The 22,845-nt window shown below is 43.6% G+C and overlaps 1 protein-coding gene across 2 annotated transcripts in view; it reads left to right on the top strand.

Annotated features, from left to right (window-relative positions):
- Positions 1 to 22,845, top strand: part of MKX (mohawk homeobox) — a 160,886-nt gene that overhangs the window by 57,349 nt on the left and 80,692 nt on the right. For both annotated transcript variants that reach the window (XM_088447789.1, XM_088447788.1), the window contains 2 exons: positions 557 to 710; positions 12,274 to 12,609. In XM_088447789.1, the coding sequence (XP_088303915.1) occupies positions 557 to 710; positions 12,274 to 12,609 (490 nt within the window). The remainder of the gene's footprint in view (positions 1 to 556; positions 711 to 12,273; positions 12,610 to 22,845) is intronic.

Raw genomic sequence — 22,845 nt, 5'->3', positions numbered from 1 at the left:
CTATACAGACCTGGGCTGCTAAACATATTGCATAGAAAACCCCAATCCAGTGCACACTTGAGTACACCAAAGAGTCCCTCCGAGGCCAGTATCAATGCAGTGTGTTGTCCTGTACTTTAGTACAGATTCCTGGAGGCTCTGGAGTTCTCCTGTTATATTGAGCTTCTCTCTGATGCTTATATGTCACTCCTTAATTGCCTTATGGATAATCTGGTTCTAGCTTGAAAACAGGATCTGCACCATCTAATGTTCCTGTAAAATAGATAGCAACCAATCAGATTCTACTTATCATTTATCTAGCAGCTTCTAGAAGATAATAGCTATAATCTGATTGGTTGCTATGGGCAACAACTCCACTTCTAAAAACTCCCACTTTAGTAAATATACACTTTTGTTTCTTCCATAATAATCAGCACAATATATCAGCACATTCAATATAAAATGTCGTAATATTACTATATGCATATGGATGTGTTAATCCCTGGGTGATATTTTTTGTTTTGCATTTTTAGTTTGCTGTTTACAGATGTTGCTGAGCTGTGTGCTTTATTTTCAGGTTTCAAATTGGTTTGCAAATGCAAGACGTCGACTCAAAAATACTGTGAGACAACCAGATCTGAGCTGGGCTTTGCGGATAAAGTTATATAATAAATATGTACAAGGAAATGCCGAGCGGTTAAGTGTGAGCAGTGAAGATTCCTGTTCTGAAGGTTTGTTTATTTCCATCTGTGCTATCTATGTTCTCGTGGGACATTTCATTTAGAAAATAGGGGGGAATATTTTGTTGTTTGTATTAGAGATGAAAATATAGAGACTTGGGGTCTGGTATGTTTGGTCAACAGTTATAATGTCGACTTGCATACGATCAACATTAGACTGTCGACATTCTTCATGCCTGCACGGATGACATGTCTACATGATAATCTGTCGACAAACTATTCCTGGTTATCTAGTAGTGTCTTCCCTGGTCCCTCGTCATCTGCTGGTTATATGAGGAGCAGTTCCGGTAGGTAATCTTCCCCCAATCCCTAACCCTCCCTATTGTGCCTAACCCTAACCTCCCGCCTCAGCCTAAACCTAACCATACCGGCGGTGCCAAACCCTAACTGTCAGCATTCAGATAATGTCGGCATTTAATATGGCGTCATTGCAGATGTCGACACTTTGATGATGTTGGCATTCTGACGTTGTTGCCATAGTGCCTGTTAACACGTTCAACTATGTCGACCTTCTAGTGTGGACATTGTGGTGTTGACATTATGGATGTCATCATGGTACTTTCAACCATGTGACCGGATCCAAAAGATTTGTGTCCTGAGTAAAGCAGGGTCACCATCATTTCTTGTGATACATTGTTACCTACTGCAATTTGCTGTACAGTTGAGTGTTGTATATGTTAAGTTTCTTCTTGTTGTGTTATTGTTATGGTTGTGTGACAAGCAAAATGTTTACAGCAGTTCCATGTCTGGCCGCATAATTACACACATTATGCAAAATTAACATTTGTCAATTAATGCATGGAGAGGAATGGAACTTCAAGCCCTAAACTGTCCTATTCCACAGCAGAATATGTGCACAATATATGTACGTGTATCATGTATATGTGTATTATATCTGTGCAGCTGCTTCCTGGTATCATATTGTTACTGAGAAAACTGAATAGGACATTTTGAGCTTATTATTTATTAGTTGACAGTATTGAGGACCCCATTATCAACGAAGGTAAACACCAGCGGAATTTTTGTTTAGTATCACTGTGAGCGCTAAAGGAGTTATGCTTCGGTGATAAATGGGGCCCATAGTCGGTTTGCAAAGACAGGATCATAGGAAGTGAAACCAGCTAGCAGGAGGTGACATGAGGGAATATTAGGGTGTGTAGGTGGTGTGCAGATGGATCTATGGTCTATGAAGTGTTTCTTGATGGATGCAAGTGCACACTGTAATGACGATGGCTGTGTAACCAAACATATGGGTTGGAGTGGTGGCATAAATGCATACAACTTGGCATACGGACGACCATTAACATTTGCCCATAATTCAGAGTGGTCAGCGAAATGCAGGCATGCCCGTGCGTTTGAATGTCGTTGCATAGGCGTGCATAAATTATACAGTGCGATGCCCTACGCAGTGGGGGGAGGCCTCATAGCGTACGCTGAAGCAGGGCCGGCCCTAGCCCAAATTTTTTGGTAAGCAAATAGATTTTTTGGCGCTCCCCTATGCAGTGCCCCTTTTACAGTGCCCCCGGTAGTGGTCCACCCTGTGCAGTGCCCCTTGTGCCCCCAGTAGTAAGCCCCTTATATAGTGCCCCCAGTAGCAGTCCCCCTATGCAGTGCCCCCAGTAGTGGTACCCCCTATATAGTGCCCCCAGTAGTGGTCCCCCCATACAGTGCCCCCCAATAGTGGTACCCTTTATGCAGTGCCCTTTAAACAGTGGTCCCAGTTGTAGTCCCCCCCATGCAGTACCCCCAGTATTACCCTTTATATAGTGCCCCCAGTAGTGGTCCACCCCCTTGTAGTGCCCCTATTAGTAGTCCCCCCTCTTGTAGTGCCCCTAGTAGTAGCCCGCCCTTGTAGTAGTCCACCCAGTGAAGGTTCCCCCCCTATGTAGTGCCCCCTGCAGTAGCCCACCTTGTAGTTCCCCCAGTAGTAGTGCCCCCCTTGTAGTGCCCCCAGTAGTAATCCCCCCTTGTAGTGCCCCCAGTAGTAGTCCCCCCTTGTAGTGCCCCCAGTAGTAGTCCCCCCTTGTAGTGCCCCCAGTAGTAATCCCCCCTTATAGTGCCCCCAGTAGTAGCCCCCCTCGCCTTATCCTGGTCCCGCTGCTGCTATGAGCTCCTCCGTCCGTCCTCCCGCGCCAGGCCACTTTGCATTATGGGAGAGACATCATGACATCTCTCCCATTACCCACTGCGGGAGCCGGAAGATGCCCGGCTCCAGCAATGGGAACAGCAGCCGATGAGAGTCTGTCTGACTCTCATCAGCTGCTAAAGCAAACACACAGCTGCCGGCGCCGGTTGTTGTGTGCTTGTGCTGTGTAGTGCTGACCGAACTCCGTCCGGTCAGCGCTACACACGTGGTGCAGCTGTGTCACAGAGACATAGAGCCTGATTCTTACTTTTTGGAGCGGCCTCCCACTGACATCACTTGTGATGTCAGTGGGGCCGGCCCCAGATGGTAGGCGTTCCCATGGTAGGCGTTCACTCAACATCGACAGCACACCCCCTTTGTAGCGAGACCCGGAGCAACGGTTTGCCCGTCGCTATCCGGGTCTCGCGCTTGCGCACGACGGAGCCGCCTCCGTCGTGCACATGCGCACTGGGCCAACATCGACCCGCTTGCGAGCGCTCAGTGCTCGTGAGCGAGTCTGAATCAGGCCCACAGTCTGCCCGCGGCCCGCATGGTACGCAGCTGAGGTGCCCTCCACTATGTGGCGCCCTACTCAGCTGCGTGCCATGCGTAATGGGAGAAACCTGCGCTGCAGTGTGCGTGAGGCTGCGATGGGACTCGATTGTACCGATGTTTTTGCAGACTTGCTAAACATTACAGATGTGTGTAAGGTAAAGTGGGCGTCCTTATGTAGTGCTGCGGCGGCATAGCGATCGCAACGAATTAGCATACTATCGCAATGAATTAGCATACTGCGTGCGTAATCACAGCTGCGTTCGCAAGAGCGAATCAGGCCCTGAGACAGAGCTGCAGTAGTGTATGTATGTATATATATATATATATATATATTGTATATGTATATACATACACAGTTCCTGATGAAAAAAATGTATTACATTTGAAACGTTGAACTAGAAGAGAGGACTGGGGACCTCTATTTGTTGCTTAATCTAAAACTGAGAATGCTGCCTATCCATTTCATGTGTTTGCATCTACCCATTGGGGAGGGCACCCAGAGACTTTGAGAAAGGAAAAGCAGGAGTGCCGAGTATTCTGTGTAGGTTTTATATATATATATATATATATATATATATATATACACACACACTGGTGGCCAAATTTGCGGACACATTATTGAAATTTGAATGTTCTTAAACTTTGAATGCTTTTAAAAACTGTTTCACGTCACGCAGTGCAATGATTCATATATCAAATGAAAGGAAATTTAATGCTGAATTCAACACAATAAACACACAAATTAACAAAATGCTAAGTGAATGAACAGCAGAGAAATCTAAATCACATAACTATTTGGTGTGATCACCCTTTGCCTCCAAAACAGCATTAATTCTTCTAGGTGCACTTGCACACAGTTTTTGAAGCAACTTGGCAGAGAGGTTGTTCCAAACATCTTGGAGAACTAAACACAGATCTTCTGTGACTATAGGCTTGCTCAAATCCTTCTGTCTCTTCATGTAATCCCAGACAGACTCAATGATGTTGAGATCAGGGCTCTGTGGGGGCCATATCATCACTTCCAGGACTCCTTGTTATGTTTTACACTGAAGATAGTTCTTAATGACATCGACTGTATGTTTGGAGTCATTGTCCTGCTGCAGAATAAATTTGGAACCAATCAAACGCCTCCCTGATGCTATTGCATGATGGATAAGTACCTGCCTGTATTTCCCAGCATTGAGGACACCATTAATCCTGACCCAAATCTCCAAATACATTTTCTGAAATGCATCCCCAAACTTTCATGGAACCTCCACCATGCTTCACTGTTGCCTGCAGACACTCATTACTGTACTGCTCTCCAGCCCTTTGGCGAACAAACTGCCTTCTGTTGCAGCCAAATATTTAACATTTTGACTCAACAGTTCAGAGCACCTTCTGCCATTTTTCTACACCCCCGTCCCTATGTTTTCGTGCATAGTTGAGTCACTTTGCCTTGTTTCCACGTCAAAGGTATGGCTTTTTGACCGCAATTCTACCATGAAGACCACTTCTGGCAAGACTTCTCCGAACAGTAGATGGGTGAACCTGGGTTCCACTGTTTCTGCCAGTTTTGAGCTGACAGCACTGCTGGACATCTTCCGATTTTGGAGGGAAGTAAGCATAATGTGTCTTTTATCTGATGAAGTTTCCTTGGCCGACCACTGTGTCTATGGTCTCCAAAGTTGCCCTTTCCTTTGTGCTTCTTCAAAAGAGCTTGAACAGCACATATTGAAACCCCAGTCTGCTTTATAATCTTTGCCTGGGAGAGACCTTGCTGATGCAGTATAACTACATTGTGTCTTGTTGCGCAGTTTTGCCATGGTGTATGACCTGTGACATGAAACTGTCTTCTACAACCTCACCATTGAGTTTGGCTGTTCCTGACCCAGTTTTAAGCCTCCTACACCGCTGTTTCTGTTTCAGTTAATGACTGTATTTCAACCTACATATGAAAATGATGATCATTATCACCTGTTTGGTATAATTGGTTAATCATACACCTGACTATAATCGTACAAAATCCCTGACTTTGTGCAAGTGTACCTAGAAGAATTGATACTGTTTTGAAGGCAAAGGTTGGTCACACCAAATATTGAATTGATTTAGAGAACTGTGTGTGTGTATGTATGTGTGTATATATATATATATATATATATAACTCAATATGTCATACATGAGAAATACAATTGATGATATTTGATTCCTTGCATGCGGGTTATGCAGAGGTAGATTATATACTGTATTTATATTTATACTGGAGGGTAGCCAGACTTTCTAAGAAAAGGAGGACTATTTCTGTGAAGAAAAGCTACATATTAAGTCTAAAAACTCAATTACTCAGAGCCAGCAGGAAATGTTTATTGGTACAGAAATGAAGTTTGTTAGTAAAGGTTGTAATACAAGAATACAGACTATAAAGAAGGTCACGACCGTACCTGTGATTGAAATACACGTTTACTACTTAGTCTATTCTTCCTAAATGTGCGACCCCTGGGCTTCCCTGTTTCATTAGCCTTAGACAAATACATTTTGGCAGATTCATTCTACCTTCACTACTTTGTAGTCGGTCATTATACATAGAGCTGAGGAATAATAAACAAAAAGGGATTTTATTAAAAGGGAGTTCCACTAAAGTAACTTTTTGCACATTTTACATGTTTTCAGTATTTGAAAACCATTGTGTATTTGTGTATTTGTGTATTTGAAATGCAGAAAAAAAAACAAAAACAAAAAACTTGCTTAAAGAATCATTAAATTTCAAAAATGACATTTTCAGTAGCTGCAAGCAGATGAAATACATTACTCATTATTGCCTGTCTGCTTCCTCCACATCTATTACAGACACCGGAAGCTTCTCCAAGGGGTGTGGTATAGAAGGTCGACAGTAGAAAAGTCAACATTCACAAGGTCAACTTGTTCTGAATGTCGACAGTGAAAAGGTCATTAGGTCGACCGTCATTCTGTAGACATATATTTAGGTCAACAAGGTTAAATGAGTAGAGATAGTAGTGGTGCGCTTTGGGGCAATCTTAGTGACTAAGGGATGTGACCATATATTTATGAAAAACCTATATGTTCCTAATATTCCAAATGGGTAAAAAACGTCCCGACTTTGAATCTGTAGGTTGGGTGTTCTTAAATGTCCAATGTCCACAAACGCATAAGTTTCTTGTATGTAAAGAATCGTGTTAATGGTCCCAAGGGTTTTAATAGTCTTAATGGGTTAACCCCGTATTATCTGTAGGATGGGTGTTCTTTATGGCGTTACTTGACCGTAATACGCACCTCCTTGCTCTCCTCTCCACTCTCCACCTCAAATACAACACATGGGCACAGTATCAGGGACTTGGTGAACACTATGTTGCAGGTAGGTAAGGAAAACTGTTACTTACCCCATGCGGTGTGCAGATCCTGCTGGTTCTCCTGGTCCCGGTGCTTGTACAGATGGTGAGAAAGGTTTGGTGATGTGTGTGTGGCAAGGTGATGCTGCGGTGTCATAAATTGAATATACTCCAACTGTAGTCTAATAAGCTTTTATTGCTGCAATGCACTGAACACTGTAACTCAAAAGAGTCTGGGTATTTAAAACAACATCCTATTACAGGATATAGATAGTCCAAAAAAGTTCAAAATTGTGCTGCTAGCACATATAGGCCCTCATTCAGAGCCATTCGCTATTTGCGTTCGTTCGTTCAAAAACAAGGGGTGGCTATTCAAATGAACTGTTCGCTGTTTGCGGTCTGATCATGCCTCTAGGTCTGAACGAGCGAACAAAACTTGCATTCGTTTTTTTGAAAAATACGCCCCCTGGCCGCTCGCATCCTACGTCATGTCCGCTATTTATTAGATTAATCGAGTACATCGACCAGGGTATGAACTGCTCGCTGTTCTTGTGGTTGGTTTTTGCTACCACAATTTTGCGAGCAGTTCTGGCTATAAAATAACCCAGTGACGTGGTCATTGACGCTGCTATATTAATTATGCACACCCATAAAACGCCCATTTTGACCTTTAAGCACGCCTGCGTTCGGATCTCCACTCCCCGTTTTCAAGCACCTTCCCCTGTTACCACCCACATACGCCTCATTCTGTCACTCAAAATAGCAGGCACTCGCTATATTGCGTACAAATGATTTTCGGCCGCACTGACTGGTTCGCGCATGCGTACTAAAAACCGTACGCATGTGCAGATGTGCGAACATCGCTCGGAACGAGCGTACTGCCGATAGCGAGTGGCTCTGAATGAGGGCCATAATCTCCTGCTGGTTCCTATCACTGAGGGGACGTGGCCCAACGCGTTTCATCCAATAGCTGGAGTTTGTCAAGGGTGCCCACCCTTTGCAGTGTGTCCTTTATATAGGGTGTCTCATTGTGCTGTCTTGGGCGCCAGTGTGAGCGCTGTCCGCACATTTCAGGGTTGCACATGTGACCGCATATCAGCCAGTCGTTGCTCTGTGTGCTGCTGACACTAGAGTGCCTATTGTTGTCCCTTCTTGTGCATAGCTGATTTACTGTAGTTGGTAACAAAATATATTGTACTATTTTCTGTATCATTTTGTTTCTCTTTGTCTTTGTACTTCAACAATTGCTCTCTGGGTCTGGTTTTCATATTTTCATAAGCTTGTTCTACTTGTGCTTCATTATAGTGTTTCTCTTTAAATTGTTCTTTCAACTTTTGTCCCGGTATCTCATATTCCTTAATATCTGTACAATTTCTTCGTACAGTAAATCAGCTTCCAGAGTTAAGAATATTCTCAAAAAACACTGGTCTATTTTACATTTGGACACTAAACTCACTACAATCTTACCTGATAAACCCGATATAGTATACAGGAAGGCCCCTGATCTTAAACAGAAACTAGTCCGGAATCATTTGAAAACTAACTAAAAAACAATCTACATTAGATGGGCAAACCACGAAGATGGGTTTCTACTATTGCAGTTATTGCCAGCAGTGTAAAAGTCAGGGTTACCACAGTACCACTAAAATTACTAACATAACAAGCAATGTTACCCAACAAGAGTATAAAATCAGATATACATTGAGTTGCAACAGTACAAATGTAATATACATTCTTGAATGTCCCTGTCACCTGCAGTATGTAGGATGCACCACTAGGAGCTTGAAGACCAGGATGGGCGAGCACATTCGTAATATCAAGAAAGGCTTTGAAAAGCACAGTGTGTCAGCACATTTTAAGTTGAAACATCAGATGAACCCTAAGGGTTTACACTTTCTGGCAATAGACCAGGTTACACCAAATTGGAGAGGTGGGGATCACAACCTGAGGATTGACAAAACAGAAAGTAAATGGATTTTCAATTTACACACCCTTACTCCAGAGGGATTAAATATAGATCCATAAACCATACACTATTTGTTCCATTAAGAGACAATAATATCTGGCAACTCTATAAGATAAGGAACACCATTTGAGAATACCTGCACGCAGACCTCAGAGGCTATTAAATAATAAATATGATATATAAGATTAAGACTGACGACATATTATAGTGAGGTATCACGTTTTATTCTTGTTAGAAATCAGTCTATTACAATCCCTAAGTCCAATCAGTGGGTATAAATATAAACATGATAAAGTATAAAGATGAATCACAAGTGAGATGACTGATTATTATTAATAAAAGGCAGTTTTTGAAACATATATTAAAGAGCATAACCCTGTATACTCTTTGAGTGTTATAAGGGATAACTAGGGGTATTTTAATGTTTTAGTTTTAAGTTGAGCACTATTTACAACCAATAAAATGGAGACCGCCGACTAAGAGACACATTTCTAAATAGACATAATGGAATCAACCAAAAAGATGGCCGCGTTTGATATGTCTTTATACATATTAAACTAATTGCAGATTTAGTGGCCACCTGAGTGTGTGAAGGTAACACCTTAATGTAATAGAGAGACCCCTTAGCTTGCTACAGCGCCACATTAGCAGGCACTAATACAGCTTATCGGGATCCCATAGAACATCCCCAGCAAAATGGCCGCCGGAGACCATGTACACGCTATGCACAAGAAGGGACAACAATAGACACTCTAGTGTCAGCAGCACACAGAGCAACGACTGGCTGATATGCGGTCACATGTGCAACCCTGAAATGTGCGGACAGCGATCACACCGGCGCCCAAGACAGCACAATGAGACACCCTATATAAAGGACACACTGCAAAGGGTGGGCACCCTTGACAAACTCCAGCTACAAACGCGTTGGGCCACGCCCCCTCAGTGATAGAAACCAGCAGGAGATTATATGTGCTAGCAGCACAATTTGGAACTTTTTTAGACTATCTATATCCTGTAATAGGATGTTGTTTTAAATACCCAGAGTATTTTGAGTTATAGTGTTCAGTGCATTGCAGCAATAAAAGCTTATTAGACTACAGTTGGAGTATATTCAATTTATGACACCGCAGCACCACCTTGCCACACACTCATTACCAAACCTTTCTCACCATCTGTACAAGGACCGGGACCAGGAGAACCAGCAGGATCTGCACACCGCATGGGGTAAGTAACAGTTTTCCTTACCTACTTGCAACATAGTGTTCACCAAGTCCCTGATAATGTGTTGTATTTGAGGTGGAGAGGAGAGCAAGGAGGTGCGTATTACGGTCAAGTAACACCATAAAGAACACCCGTCCTACAGATAATATGGGGTTAACCCATTAAGACTATTGAAAACCTTGGGACCATTAACACGATTCTTTACATACAAGAAACTTATGCGTTTGTGGACATTGGACATATAAGAACACCCAACCTACAGATTCAAAGTCCGGACGTTTTTTACCCATTTGGAACATTAGGAACATATAGGTTTTTCATAAATATATGGTCACATCCCTTAGTCAGCACACACTAAGATTGCCCCAAAGCGCACCACAACTATCTCTACTCATTGTATTAATTAGAGGTTGGGATACCTCTACAAGTGGAGCAGCTAGGGATGACCTTGAAATAAGACCAAAAGTGCTGGATACCCATACCCTTACAACAGGGTTAAATGGTCAACACATTGAAAGATCATTTAACATGTCAGCAAATTTTTGTTGTTGTTTGAGCCTAACCCCTAACCCTAAACCTGACCCTGAAAACATGAAAAAGCAATCTGTCGACATTTTTGTGTAGACAGGTTAAATATTAACCTTTTGAATGTGTCAAACTAAATACATGTCCACAAAAAGATGGTCAACCTAATGACTATGTCGACCTTTTGACTATCGACATTCATAATGTGTCAACCTTTTTTTTGTCGACCAGTTGACCGATAGCCAACATTTTTATCCTTTTCATCTCTGTGTTGAGTCAGTTTTGGTACTATTCGACTTTGCATTTCCTGCCGAATTACTTGAATCTCTGAATCCGGCCCATTATGTTTATTTCAGTGTATGTTCTAACACTAGGGGGCCCAGGATACATATCTACACTATTCATCATCGATAAATGGCCTGGTAACCATGCGGAAACCATGCGCATATTTTAGTTACTGGGCCATTCATCATCAGCGGTCTGATAGGACGCCCTGATATTCAGCAAATTCCGAAACTGACAGTTTTCGGAGTGTGCTCACTGATGGCGCTTGCTCTCATAACCCCACTGCTTCCTATGGGAAGGAGTTCCGGGGATGCAAAGAGGGATCCAAGTGGATCCCTCCGCCGCCTTCTCACGGACTCCCCGGCTACCTCTGTAGCTGCGTTACTAACCGAGGGGACAGCTGCTTTTTGGAGCAGCTGTCCCCACAATGGAGCAGTAATGAATTGCTCCAGTGTAAACTATCCCCCGCTGCGAGTTGGATACTTACATATCCCTCGCAGCAAGATCATTACAAGATCATTACTTCATCGTAGGCCCCTATTACTGATACATTCCACATTCTATAGTTCAATTTTCGTACCAGACATCTTGTTATTCCTATAAATGTTTACCAAGCTTGTTTCTACTCTGACAGCGACAGATTTCACACAGCTCCAGACAGCGCTCTCCCTTGAAAGTATGGCTTCCGACAATCGGTGCCTGCTTATTGCCAAACAGAGAAGAAGAGTAGCTTTGAGTAACTTAGATGGTGGGTCTTAGAGCAATTGGCGTCCAAGTGGTGTAGCAGGTGTCTGTTCAGCGAGGAGTATTACTAAAAGGTCACTGATTAAGTGGAACCATCATGGCATTGTGAAAGCCATACTTTCAAGGGAGAATGCTGTCTGGAGTTGTGTGAAATCTGTTGCTGTCAGAGTAAGCTGCTACACGGAGATCCAAGCTCCCCACACAGTGGGTAGAGCTCTCACATCATGACCACCGTGTACCTGGCCACATACCATCAATGCCGGCTACCTGGGCTCATTATTAACATTCCAAAAGCCAATATCACGAGGAGAAATATCCATCAGAAGCTCCTTATCTTGGTGGCAAGTATTAACCGAACATTAAAGGTATTAATACCGGGCATATTAAAATAATCAGACCGCTGTCTGTTAAAATCAGTTGTGCAGGTCATTACACTGCAGCTAGAGGAGGATTATTATGTAAATGTGTTACACTGTATACATTTTATGACATATGTGTCTTTTAAATCGAGATTGATTATGTGTTATTTCACTGTGCATTTTAGTAAATAAATAACTTGTTTTAGATACGAACCAAGTATAAATTGAATGTCATTTGTATTCATCCCCTGATTCACAAGCTGCCTCTCTATATATTGATTCTCTTCAGCAATTAGATTTAACTGATAAACAATTAAGTTGAACAATGAAAACAAATGTCTATTGGTGGTTCCCATAGGTTACTACACTATATGGATGGATTTGCAGTGAAGACACATAATTGTGGTATGAAGGGACACTGCAAATCTTATGCCTCTTTATATTTCAGATGGAGAAAATGATCCAAGGAGTCACGCTAATGAGGAAGGATACAACAAGCCCATCCATCATACTGTGATTAATAACCAGAGCTCAGTCATCAAGTCAGGGATCAGGGCGGAAGCTAGTAACAATGAAGATTATGTGTCCCCTCCGAAATACAAAAGCAGCTTATTGCACCGCTATCTCAATGACTCCTTACGCCATGTCATGGCCACTAATGCGGTTATGAGGGAAAAGACGAGGCAGAGGAACCACTCGGGGTCATTTAGCTCCAATGAGTTTGAGGAAGAGCTTGTGTCCCCTTCATCATCGGAAACTGAAGGCAACTTCGTCTACCGAACAGGTAGGAGCCTGTGTAGCTGCAGGTACTGTAACTGAGACTCATTAGTAAACCTGTTGGCACTCATTAAGTCATTCATTGTCTTTATGAGAAACAGATGGTTGATATCGACCAAGTACCAAACAACCACAATAAAACTGTAAAAAAAGTAACATTTAGATAAGCAGACTTCTATGCTGCCCCTGGCAAGTACAATAGGTTTGTGTCTGGTTTGACTATGCAGCCTTGACTGTAGTCATGGTGGGTGGTACACCACCTATGATGTGTCATGAATGCTCGCATATACTCAAGCAGTTATATATATATATATATATATATATATATACACACACACACTCAAAGTACAGTATACCATATAAGGGCATTTCCTATTACTGTTGCTCAGAATGTAACAAGAATGATTATTGAGCAGCTGTGAGAAAAAGAATGTGCACAAGGAATTGTGCTCAGCATACAGGAACAGGCTAGAGGTGGTGCTCTACGGTTATGTTACCATATAGTACCAGGAATTGTGCTCAGCATACAGGAACAGGCTAGAGGTGGTGCTCTACGGTTATGTTACCATATAGTACCAGGAATTGTGCTCAGCATACAGGAACAGGCTAGAGGTGGTGCTCTACGGTTATGTTACCATATAGTACCAGGAATTGTGCTCAGCATACAGGAACATGCTAGAGGTGGTGTTCTATGGTTATGTTACCATATAGTGCCAGGAACTGCGCAGCATACACAACAAGGGAAGCAGGTGTCTAATCATACAACATAGGAGCAGATGCTAAGATTTACCCACATTGGGCCTGATTTAGGCCAAAGCAGTCACATCTGTGATTTTGCTCATGAGGCAGAACGAGGAGTACTTACCCATCTCTGCAGATTTGCGGAGTGATTCCAAGGAGCACAGAAGTCATCCGTATCTCCACTTGTGGTTATATTGGGTGTACTGTGTACTCTGCGGCAATGGGGTATTCACACTTAGGGGTCTATTTACTAAGCAGTGTTAGGAGACAGAGGGCCTGATTCAGAGCCGCTCGTAAGCGGCCGCTTGTTCGCTCCGAGCGATGTTCGCACAGCTTCGCATGCGTATGGGTCATAAGCGCATGCGCAAACCAGTCAGTGCGGTCGGAAATCGAGCGCTCACAAAATAGCGAGTGCCTGCTAATTTGAGTGACAGAATGAGGCGTTTGTGGGTGGTAACAGGGGAAGGTGCTTGAAAACGGGGAGTGGTGATCCGAACGCAGGCGTGCCAAACGGTCAAAACGGGCATTTTAAGGGTGTGCATAATTAACAAAGCAGCGTCATCGGCCACGTCACTTGGTTGTCTCTTAGCCTGAACTGCTCGCATCATTGCAGTAGGAAAATCCAACCACAAGCACTGCGAGCAGTTCAGACGCCTTTCGATGTACTCGATTAATCTAATAAACAGCGGAGATGACGTAGGATGCGAGCGGCCAGGGGGCGTCTTTACAAAATAGCGAGCGCATGTTTCGTTCGCTCGCTCAGACATAGAGGCGTCAACACACCGCAAAGAGTGAGCGCTCAATTTAAATAGCCGGCCCCTTTTTCTGAACGAGCGAGCGCAAATAGCGTCCGGCTCTGAATCAGGCCCAGAGTGAAAAGTGATAAGGTGCCAGCCAATCAGCTCCCAACTGTCATCTCACAGGCTATGTTTGAAAAATGACAGTTGGGAGCTGATTGGCTGGCACCTTATAACTTTTCACTCTGTCTCCTAACACTGCTTAGTAAATAGACCCCTTAGTATAAGTTTGACGTTGACATGTCTTAGCGTGTAGATGGAATTGCCGGCTATTCAGAGCTGAGTGCATGCAGAGATGCAGCGATTGCAGATGGATCTAATGCACCCAGGATAAGACTAGGGAAAATGCCGGCTGATAGTGATATGCATGTCACCCATTCCTAGAATTTCTAGGAACAGTTTCAGCAATGTTAAAACATTAAAACATTACTTTTATTATTAAAGTAAGAGATCTATGAGGCTAAGCCAAGCAGTAAGTTTAGAATAAAAATGTAGTAAACAATAAATGAAGGAAGGAGAACTTAAGACTGGATGCTTTTACTCTTTGGGTTTATTTAAGAGCATCTGCAAGCCCATAGGTACATCCCCTTTTCTCCGGTTGAGATTTCAAACCTGGGTGTGCACCATGAATGTGCTTGGTTTAAAAGTAGGTACATAACCCCTCCTCTTCTGTTATGTCACTGGCTACTCACTGCAGGAGTAAGCACAGCAAGCTGTATAGTGGCAGGAGGATAATTAATATCTATCTCCTGTGTTATCCTGTGCTCCTACAACAAGTAGTTTGGAAGAAAGATCAGTGACCAGTGCGCAGTGCAATCAGGGGTGTCGAGGTTGCTCTTTACCTGGGCCCGGGCCTGTTGAAGGGAAAAAATTTGAAATTAAATTGCTCCACCTGTCAGCACCCATTTAGTCATTCATTGTCTTTATGAGAAACAGATGGTTGATATCGACATGACTGGGGATGCTGACGTCGGGATCCCGGCAGACAGCATCCCGATCGTAAGGAGACCGGAGAAAGTTATGTATCAGCCGTGGGGGGGTGGGTTAGGTTTAGGCATCCCAGGGGGACTTAAGGTTAGGCTGCGGGAGGGGGGAGGCTAGGTTTAGGCTCCAGACAGGGGGGTTAGGTTAGGGTTAGGCACTAAGGGGGGAGGGTTAGGTTTAGGCATTCACTGGGAGGGTTAGGGTGCGGGGTAGGGAGGGTTAGTATGAGGGTACAAAAAAGGAGGGTTAGGGGGTAAATAGGACAAGGGAACAGTACTCACCATTCCCCTGTCGGGATTGGAACCATCGGGATGCCGCTGTAGCCAGGAGCGTTTCTAGAGAGGAGGGGGCCCGTGTGCAGTCTTCGACACGGGCCCTCTCCTCTCCGCCCCGGCGGCCGGCAGCGCACTGAACTGTGCGCGGCCAGCGCCAGAGTTATAGACTCTGGGCACTAGAGTGTGCCCAGAGTCTATAATGTATGCACAGGTCACCGGGAAAATGGCCGCGACGGCTATTTTCCCTGTATTGCGCATGCGTAAACGACGGGAAAATGGCCGCCGTGGCCATTTTCCAGTCATTTTGCAGCGCTGTACCCTCGCGCCGACGTGGGACTCCGGAGAGGTATTATTATTATTATGGGTGCAGGGTGTGCGGTGCGGGGCCCCCCTGGACCCAGGGGCCTGTGTTCCCCGCACACACTGCACCCATTATAGATACGCCCCTGGCTCTAGCAGTTGTGGGGATATGTAAATGCTAGTCTCTGCCTTCCCTTTGTGCGGGAAGGTGGGATGGAGCTTACGAACGGTGAGATGCCCACTTTAGGCTGTATGGTCTGTGCATTTACCATGGAGTTTGTACAGACTCAAACAGCGACACAGCATCAGTTGCACCATGGACATTTGCGCTAGCTTAGGGTTTACTCTAGGTACTCTCCCCAGATCCAACTAAACATTGGCTGTGGATTTGCGATTGGAAACGCAGCCGCGTGATATAAAGATAAAGATTTTCTCTACATTTCCATCTGCTCGGAGGGGTGCGCTAAAAAACCCTCAAATTTCCTTGAAAAATGCAATACGAATATAATTGGATTGCAAATGCAATTTGCTGTGAGAATAGCTTGAAGACTCAACTTCTAAATGTTTTACCCATGGGCGTAACTACCATAGGTGTAAGGGGTGCAGCTGCTATGGGCAGAGCCATAACTAGACTTTTTGGTGCCCTGTGCCAGAGAGAGCCTTGCCCCCCCCCCCCCCCGCATTTTTTAAATATGGACATTAGATAGTGAACCTGAAAAAGGGCCATGGCCTCATGGGGAAGCTCCAGGGAAGAGATAGGGGAGGCCAGGAGACGCTGGGGATAAAGAAGCGGAAGTTACAAGTGAGAATGATAATAAACAGGAGATTGACAGGCCCAAACAGCGCCCCCTGCCCTGCGGTGCCCTGTGCCAGGTCACACTGCCGTAGTTACAGCCCTGGCTATGGGGCCCAGAGCTGAAGGGGGGGAGGGGGGGCTGGCATCTTCCTTGTCAAAGTTACATGTGTTATATACATTTTTCACCACTGGGTGGTACATAGGGGCCCTTACAAACTTTTGCTATGGGGCCTTCAAATAACTATTTATACCCCTGGTTTTACCCCTTGTAAAAGTGCATTACCGTGCTGAGCTCTGCTACACACTAACTAATAAAATGGAACCAGCGTATACATAGTGTAGGCAGCCACTTCATTTCTAAGTGATGTCAATGGTTTTAGTAATATGATATGCTGTATTCCCATGAATATTGGTTCAGCTCACAGAATACTTACCACCATTATGTGTAGGTGACAGGAGGTGCAATTTACATTTACAAATTAAAGCAAGTGGAAAATAACTGGGATAAAGAAGCAGAGAATTGTGTGCTGTCTGGAGTGGGACTTGATGGTATGTATATTAATCATACTATTAAATAACCTAGAAAGTGTGGTGTGGTGTAGAAAGGAGCCCTGCAGTGCCATCTACTGGTCTTAAGTGATAGTGTGATCATTTCCGTTTGTGCATCTTTTTCATTTCCATTTCTCAAAGGGAATTGATTTAATATTAAGAAAATGATTTCATACTCAGACTGAATATTTAATCATTATCATTGACTCACAGCATGTTTCAAGTCAACATACTTTGATAGAGCAACTTTGTGATTATGATTATATCCTCTGGGTTTAGTTAGAGATAAAGTGGACAGAGATAAAGGCGCTGATTCAGAGATCTATGCAATGCTGATATTTACGCAGTTCGAGATTATCTGTAAACCGCCCATGCGTCTGAGTCGCACTGCGCATGCATCAATGAAGTTACCATAGTCGCTCGCAGCGACTTTCTACTTGCAGCGTGATTGACAGTCATGGAGAGTTTGTGGGAGGTAACGGGAATGGTGGCAAAGAACGCAGGTGTGTCACAACCGTTTTCGGAGAGAGTCTCAGCCTGCATCTGCGATCCCGTAAGGGCTACACAGTTGACCGATAATCAAATGATCTGCGACCATAGCTGCGTCTTTGTAAGCAGATGCTTGGATTTGCAAAGCCGCAGGTGCGCGTCTCAATACATTCCTATGCGTCTGCAACATTTGCATATTTTTGCACAGCAGCTGATAACCACATCGTCATGGGCCCATCCCTGTAACATAAAGAAGTGCGTTACAGCACTATGCCATGGGGGGATTCATAGCAAATTGCATCATGACATCCCTGTCCACAGTTCTGGTAGTGATCCAGGAAGGTTAATTATTCTCCCAGGATCTGGGGAGAATCTCCCAAAAATCGGAGTCTCCCGGGAAGTATGGGACACTTGGAAGCCCTACACACTGGACATATACCACAAGGTCTCTGAATTGCAGATCCACATATAGAATGCCATCACTCTGACAATGCCTGGTTCTGCCAGGATGATGCCAGTCAGGGGTGAATCATTAAATCTTTATTGCTGCTGTTTCTGAGCTTGTACATAACACTACATAGGTGTGGCTCCTAAGGCACAGAGTGAGTCCAGCATTAAATTCTAATCCATCTGGGACTTGTTACTAAGGTCTGGAGTCTGGACACTGAGATCACAGCAACGATGTACAAAAATACTATTATATTTAGAAACACTTTTCATTTGCAAACTGTTCTGCATTATTGCAGTCCTAATTTCTAAGATGATTATCACCCAGCGGAAACTTACGCCTGTCGCCTCTTCCCGGCCTTGCATAAATGGTTTTACGAGCTGTTGAAACCAGGTTTAATCACACAGAAAGAAAGTAAGTAATGTGGAGTTGGAAATAAACTTGTAGAAAAAGGCGACAAATTTTACACTTTTTAATGTGTGGAATTGCTATAAGCACGGTGTTTTCCTGGAAAGAAGAGCCGTCCCTGCCATCATTTCTTTACAGCAAGTTTTACTGTATCTCCATTTGAGGGTAAGAAAATAATTGTTAAACTCATACAGAGGGCGTCTGTCTCCAGTAATAAAAATAACATACTCAGTGTCAGTTACATATTGCAGTGTGTCAGTGGCATGATTAATTGGTTATCATAGTTACTGATGGCTTAGAAGAAGGAAGATGGACATTTTAGGAGGACCACTAGTTACACATAATGCGCAGTGTTTATTGCAGCAAATGGTGCACCAGGGCATACTTGCAGACATGGGCCTGGTTCAGATTTGTACGCAAGCCCGCTGGTTTGTGTACAATTTCTGATGGCGGGAGGGTGGGCTGCGCAAGCGCAGAACGGGTCCTGCAAGATTGCTCGCAGTGCCCTCTAAGCCGCAATAAAATGCTGCGGCCATGTGGGGGCGGTGATGCTGACCGTTTTTACAAAACGGAGGCGTGACATCCCCAATTTGTAGGGGTGTCATGGCCAGGGTCTGCATCTTCCAACGCAGATTACCTGGCCCCAGGTAAGCTTTGGCTTACTCAGATGACTGATGTCTTCGACCATAGCGACCGATGGTCGCAATTGTGATCCGTTGCTTCATCTTCGGACACAGCACTTGGATCTGTGATGCCGGCAGGAATTGTCTTTTTTCCTCAGACACCTCCTGCGAGATTAGCATATTTTTGCTATGCTGCTGTGTCCCAAGATGCAGCAGTGATGCAGGCCTATTGGCAAGTTCCTCTCTGGGAGAGAGAGGTCCAGGAGGCCTGGTTGTAGGTGTGGTGGCAGCAAATTGTGTCACAAGGTCCCTTACCCTGCTCACTTTACCCGGAAAGCATCGGGATGTGGGAGACATGTCCACTTTACCACAAACTCGGGAGTCTCCATGAATCACAATGTCTGAAAATAAAATGGAGAATTATGATATATTGTAGTACCAAATAATGTTACAGGAAACATTCTGTATCACAGCTTGTCATTGGCTGCAATAAATGCCGCTTCATCAGTAACCATTTTATTAGCTATACACAGTGCACACGTCACATTTAAATGAAGAAGGAGTGTGACAAGGTAGATTCTGGCACTTGGGTTATTGTTATCACTTGGTTGTAGTTCTACACCTTAGGAGAAAGTCTTTGTGCTCAATGCTCATGTTCGCAAATTTAGAGTTGGACGCAAGTCGATTGTAATTGCTCCCGCATCACATGTAGGGAACTAAATGTGTTTATTTATCTATATGATGATCTGTATTCATCTCTGCATCCACTGCACATACGCTTGGTTTCATTCCTGCCATCAATATGAGTGCACACTGGCACCAGCACTATGTTTGGTGCAATAGATAAGGCATATGTGTATGCACAACATGTAGTTCTATCGTCACGGCCCTGACTGAACTGTATATGTGAGAATGCCCTGTTACAGCCTATTTACATCTCTTTCACTGCAAGTAGAGATGTGACTGAGTGGTGTACAACTTTGCATCCACTGTAGATGCATATGCTTGGCTCCTTAGCATGCGCAGTAGGAATCATCCACAGAGCTGACTAGTTTAGTGACTGTAGCTTCTACCTAGTGTTACATAAATGTAGATGTGTCATAAATGCATTACATGCATTTTGTGAACAAAATAATATTAGATTCTATGCAGTGCTAATGTATATTTGTGGACGGATGTGGATAAATAGGAGATATTGATAGGCATAGCTTACTATCTTAATATGGGAAACATGAATTACACAGGTTTTGTGGCTGATTAAATCCAGGTGAAATTGAGACTTGAAGTCAGCCAGCCATAGAATCTATGTAATTCTTATGAGTCCCTAATTAAAGGGATGTTATGGCAAACTTACATATAGAGGTGATATCAGACATGGCTTTGCTCATGTATAACAAAGCAGAATCAGAATTGCCAAAGTGATATTCCATAACAGACCCATATCTTTGTTAGGAAATGATTATAATATGTATGTAACAAGCCACGGGTCACTACACTTCAAGCCTCAATTCATTTCTGTTTCTGCCCTGCTGTGATATCAATAGTACAGTTTCTAAGTTGTGTTCTTTACTTACCAATGATTACTGCAGCTCATCCCTGAATCTTTGCTCTTATTTTTTCATCATATTATTTCTGCTGGAAATATCTGTAAAACACTTCTTGTAGGCATTAGTAGTAGAACATTGCTGTGGTGATGTTGAATGGTAATGAAATGGGTGTAGTACAAAATGTCAACATTCAGAATGTCACCACCATAATGTTGACATGTTCCAAATGTTGGCATTAACGTTATGTTGACATTCACAATGTACCCCTAACTCTACCCCTACCCTAACACTAATCCCATCCTAAGCCTAACTCTAAGCCTACCCTGACACTAACAACAACCTAAGCCTAACTCTAACCCCACACTAACACTAACCCAGCCTAACCCTAACTCTAACTCTACACTAACCCAGCCTAACTTTAACCTTACCCTAACACTCTAACTCAATTCTAACACTAACCAAGCCTTACCATAACTCTAACCCTACTCTAACACTAACCGCAGCCTAAGCCTAACTCTAACCCTACCCTAACACTAACCCAGCCTAACCCTAACTCTAACCCTAACACTAAGCGCAGCCTAAGCATAACTCTAACCCTACCCTAACACCTACCCAACCTAACCCTAACACTAACCGCAGTCTAAGCCTAACTCTAACCCTACCCTAACACTAAATGCAGTCTAAGCCTAACTCTATCCCTACCCTTACACTAACCCCAATCTAAGCCTAACTCTATCCCTACCCTAACACTAACCGCAGTCTAAGCCTAACTCTAACCCTACCCTAACACCTATCCAACCTAACCCTAACTCTAACCCTACCCTAACACTAACCGCAGTCTAAGCCTAACTCTATCCCTACCCTAACACTAACCGCAGCCTAAGCCTAACTCTAACCCTACCCTAACACCTACCCAACCTAACCATAACTCTAACCCTACCCTAACACTGGGCCTGATTCATTAAGGATGCTATTGCAATCGCAGCTACGATTATGCACGCAGTCCTGCTACAAAAATATGCTAATGTTTGCAACTGCCAGCTTATCACCGGCAACGTAAGAAGCTTATTGGCTGCTATAGCAACTTATGTTTTTTGAAAACTTGATACATTCCCCCTGGGAGAGATCTATAAGACCATTTAAGAAGGACAGTTGGATTCAAGTTATCATTATATAGAATGTACTAGATACAGTAATTGATAGTTAATATCTAAATTGGTTGCTACCGTGTTTCCCCGATAATAAGACCTACCCCGAAAATAAGCCCTACCCTTACTTTTGAAAAACGGTCCAAAATAAGCCCTACCCCGAAAATAAGCCCTAACAAAATAAAAATTAAAAAAAATAATGGTAGGTAAATAATTGTAAAGCAGGGCTGTGGCCATGATGGGGATAAAAGCAGGACTGAGGGCATGATGGGGATAAAAGCGGGACTGAGGGCATGATGCTGTCAATGTTAATTAAAATAAGCCCTACCCCGAAAATAAGCCCTATGGTGTTTTTTTTTACCAAAAAAAAAAATAAGACAGTGTCTTATTATCGGGGAAACACAGTATGTGCTATGGGTTTGATACATCTTCCACCCCTCATTGTACAATACAGGGCTGTAACTAGGGTAGTGCAACCAGTGCCATGGCACAGGGTACCGCAGGGCAGGGGGCGCTGTTTGGGCCTGTCAATTTTCCTGTTTATCTTTCTCACTTGTAGCTTCCTCTTCTTATATCCCCAGCATCTCCTGGCCTCCCCTATCTCTTCCCTGGCCCTTCCCTATGAGGCCATGACCCTTTTTCAGGTGCACTATCTTATGTCCCTATTTAAAAAATTGGGGGATGGGGGGGACTTCAATGCTCTCTCTAGCACAGGGCACCAAAAAGTCTAGCTACAGCTCTGGTACAATATAAGTCTATGTTACAAACAAATACTGCACTTCTATTAATTTCCGTAGTGTCATGTTCAATTTGTATCACCGCTGTGTGCAGTAGTATTAAGAGCAATAGCAGCACATAGATACCAGGTAACATTAACTCACACATACATACAAAAGTGTCTGTGTGGCCCAAAGTGTTGCCTTTTGTCTGTGCAAATATACCTGAAAGCCTGATCTCTGTGGAGTGCTGCTACTGCCTGACGACCAAGGATGGCTAAATATGGCGAGTATCCACCACGAACGTGTACTGAAGCCTAAGTACTGACAGAAAGTGAGCTTTGACGTTTTGCTGCAAATAGCTGGAGAGCTGGAGAGTTTGATTTTTATTTGGGAGAAAAATAATTTCAGTGTAGCAATGA

This window comes from Taudactylus pleione, unplaced genomic scaffold (assembly GCF_031769625.1).
Source record: "Taudactylus pleione unplaced genomic scaffold, aTauple2 ptg000439l, whole genome shotgun sequence".
In the NCBI taxonomy this organism is placed as follows: domain Eukaryota; kingdom Metazoa; phylum Chordata; class Amphibia; order Anura; family Myobatrachidae; genus Taudactylus; species Taudactylus pleione.
This window is presented reverse-complemented; position numbering and strand designations above follow the sequence as displayed.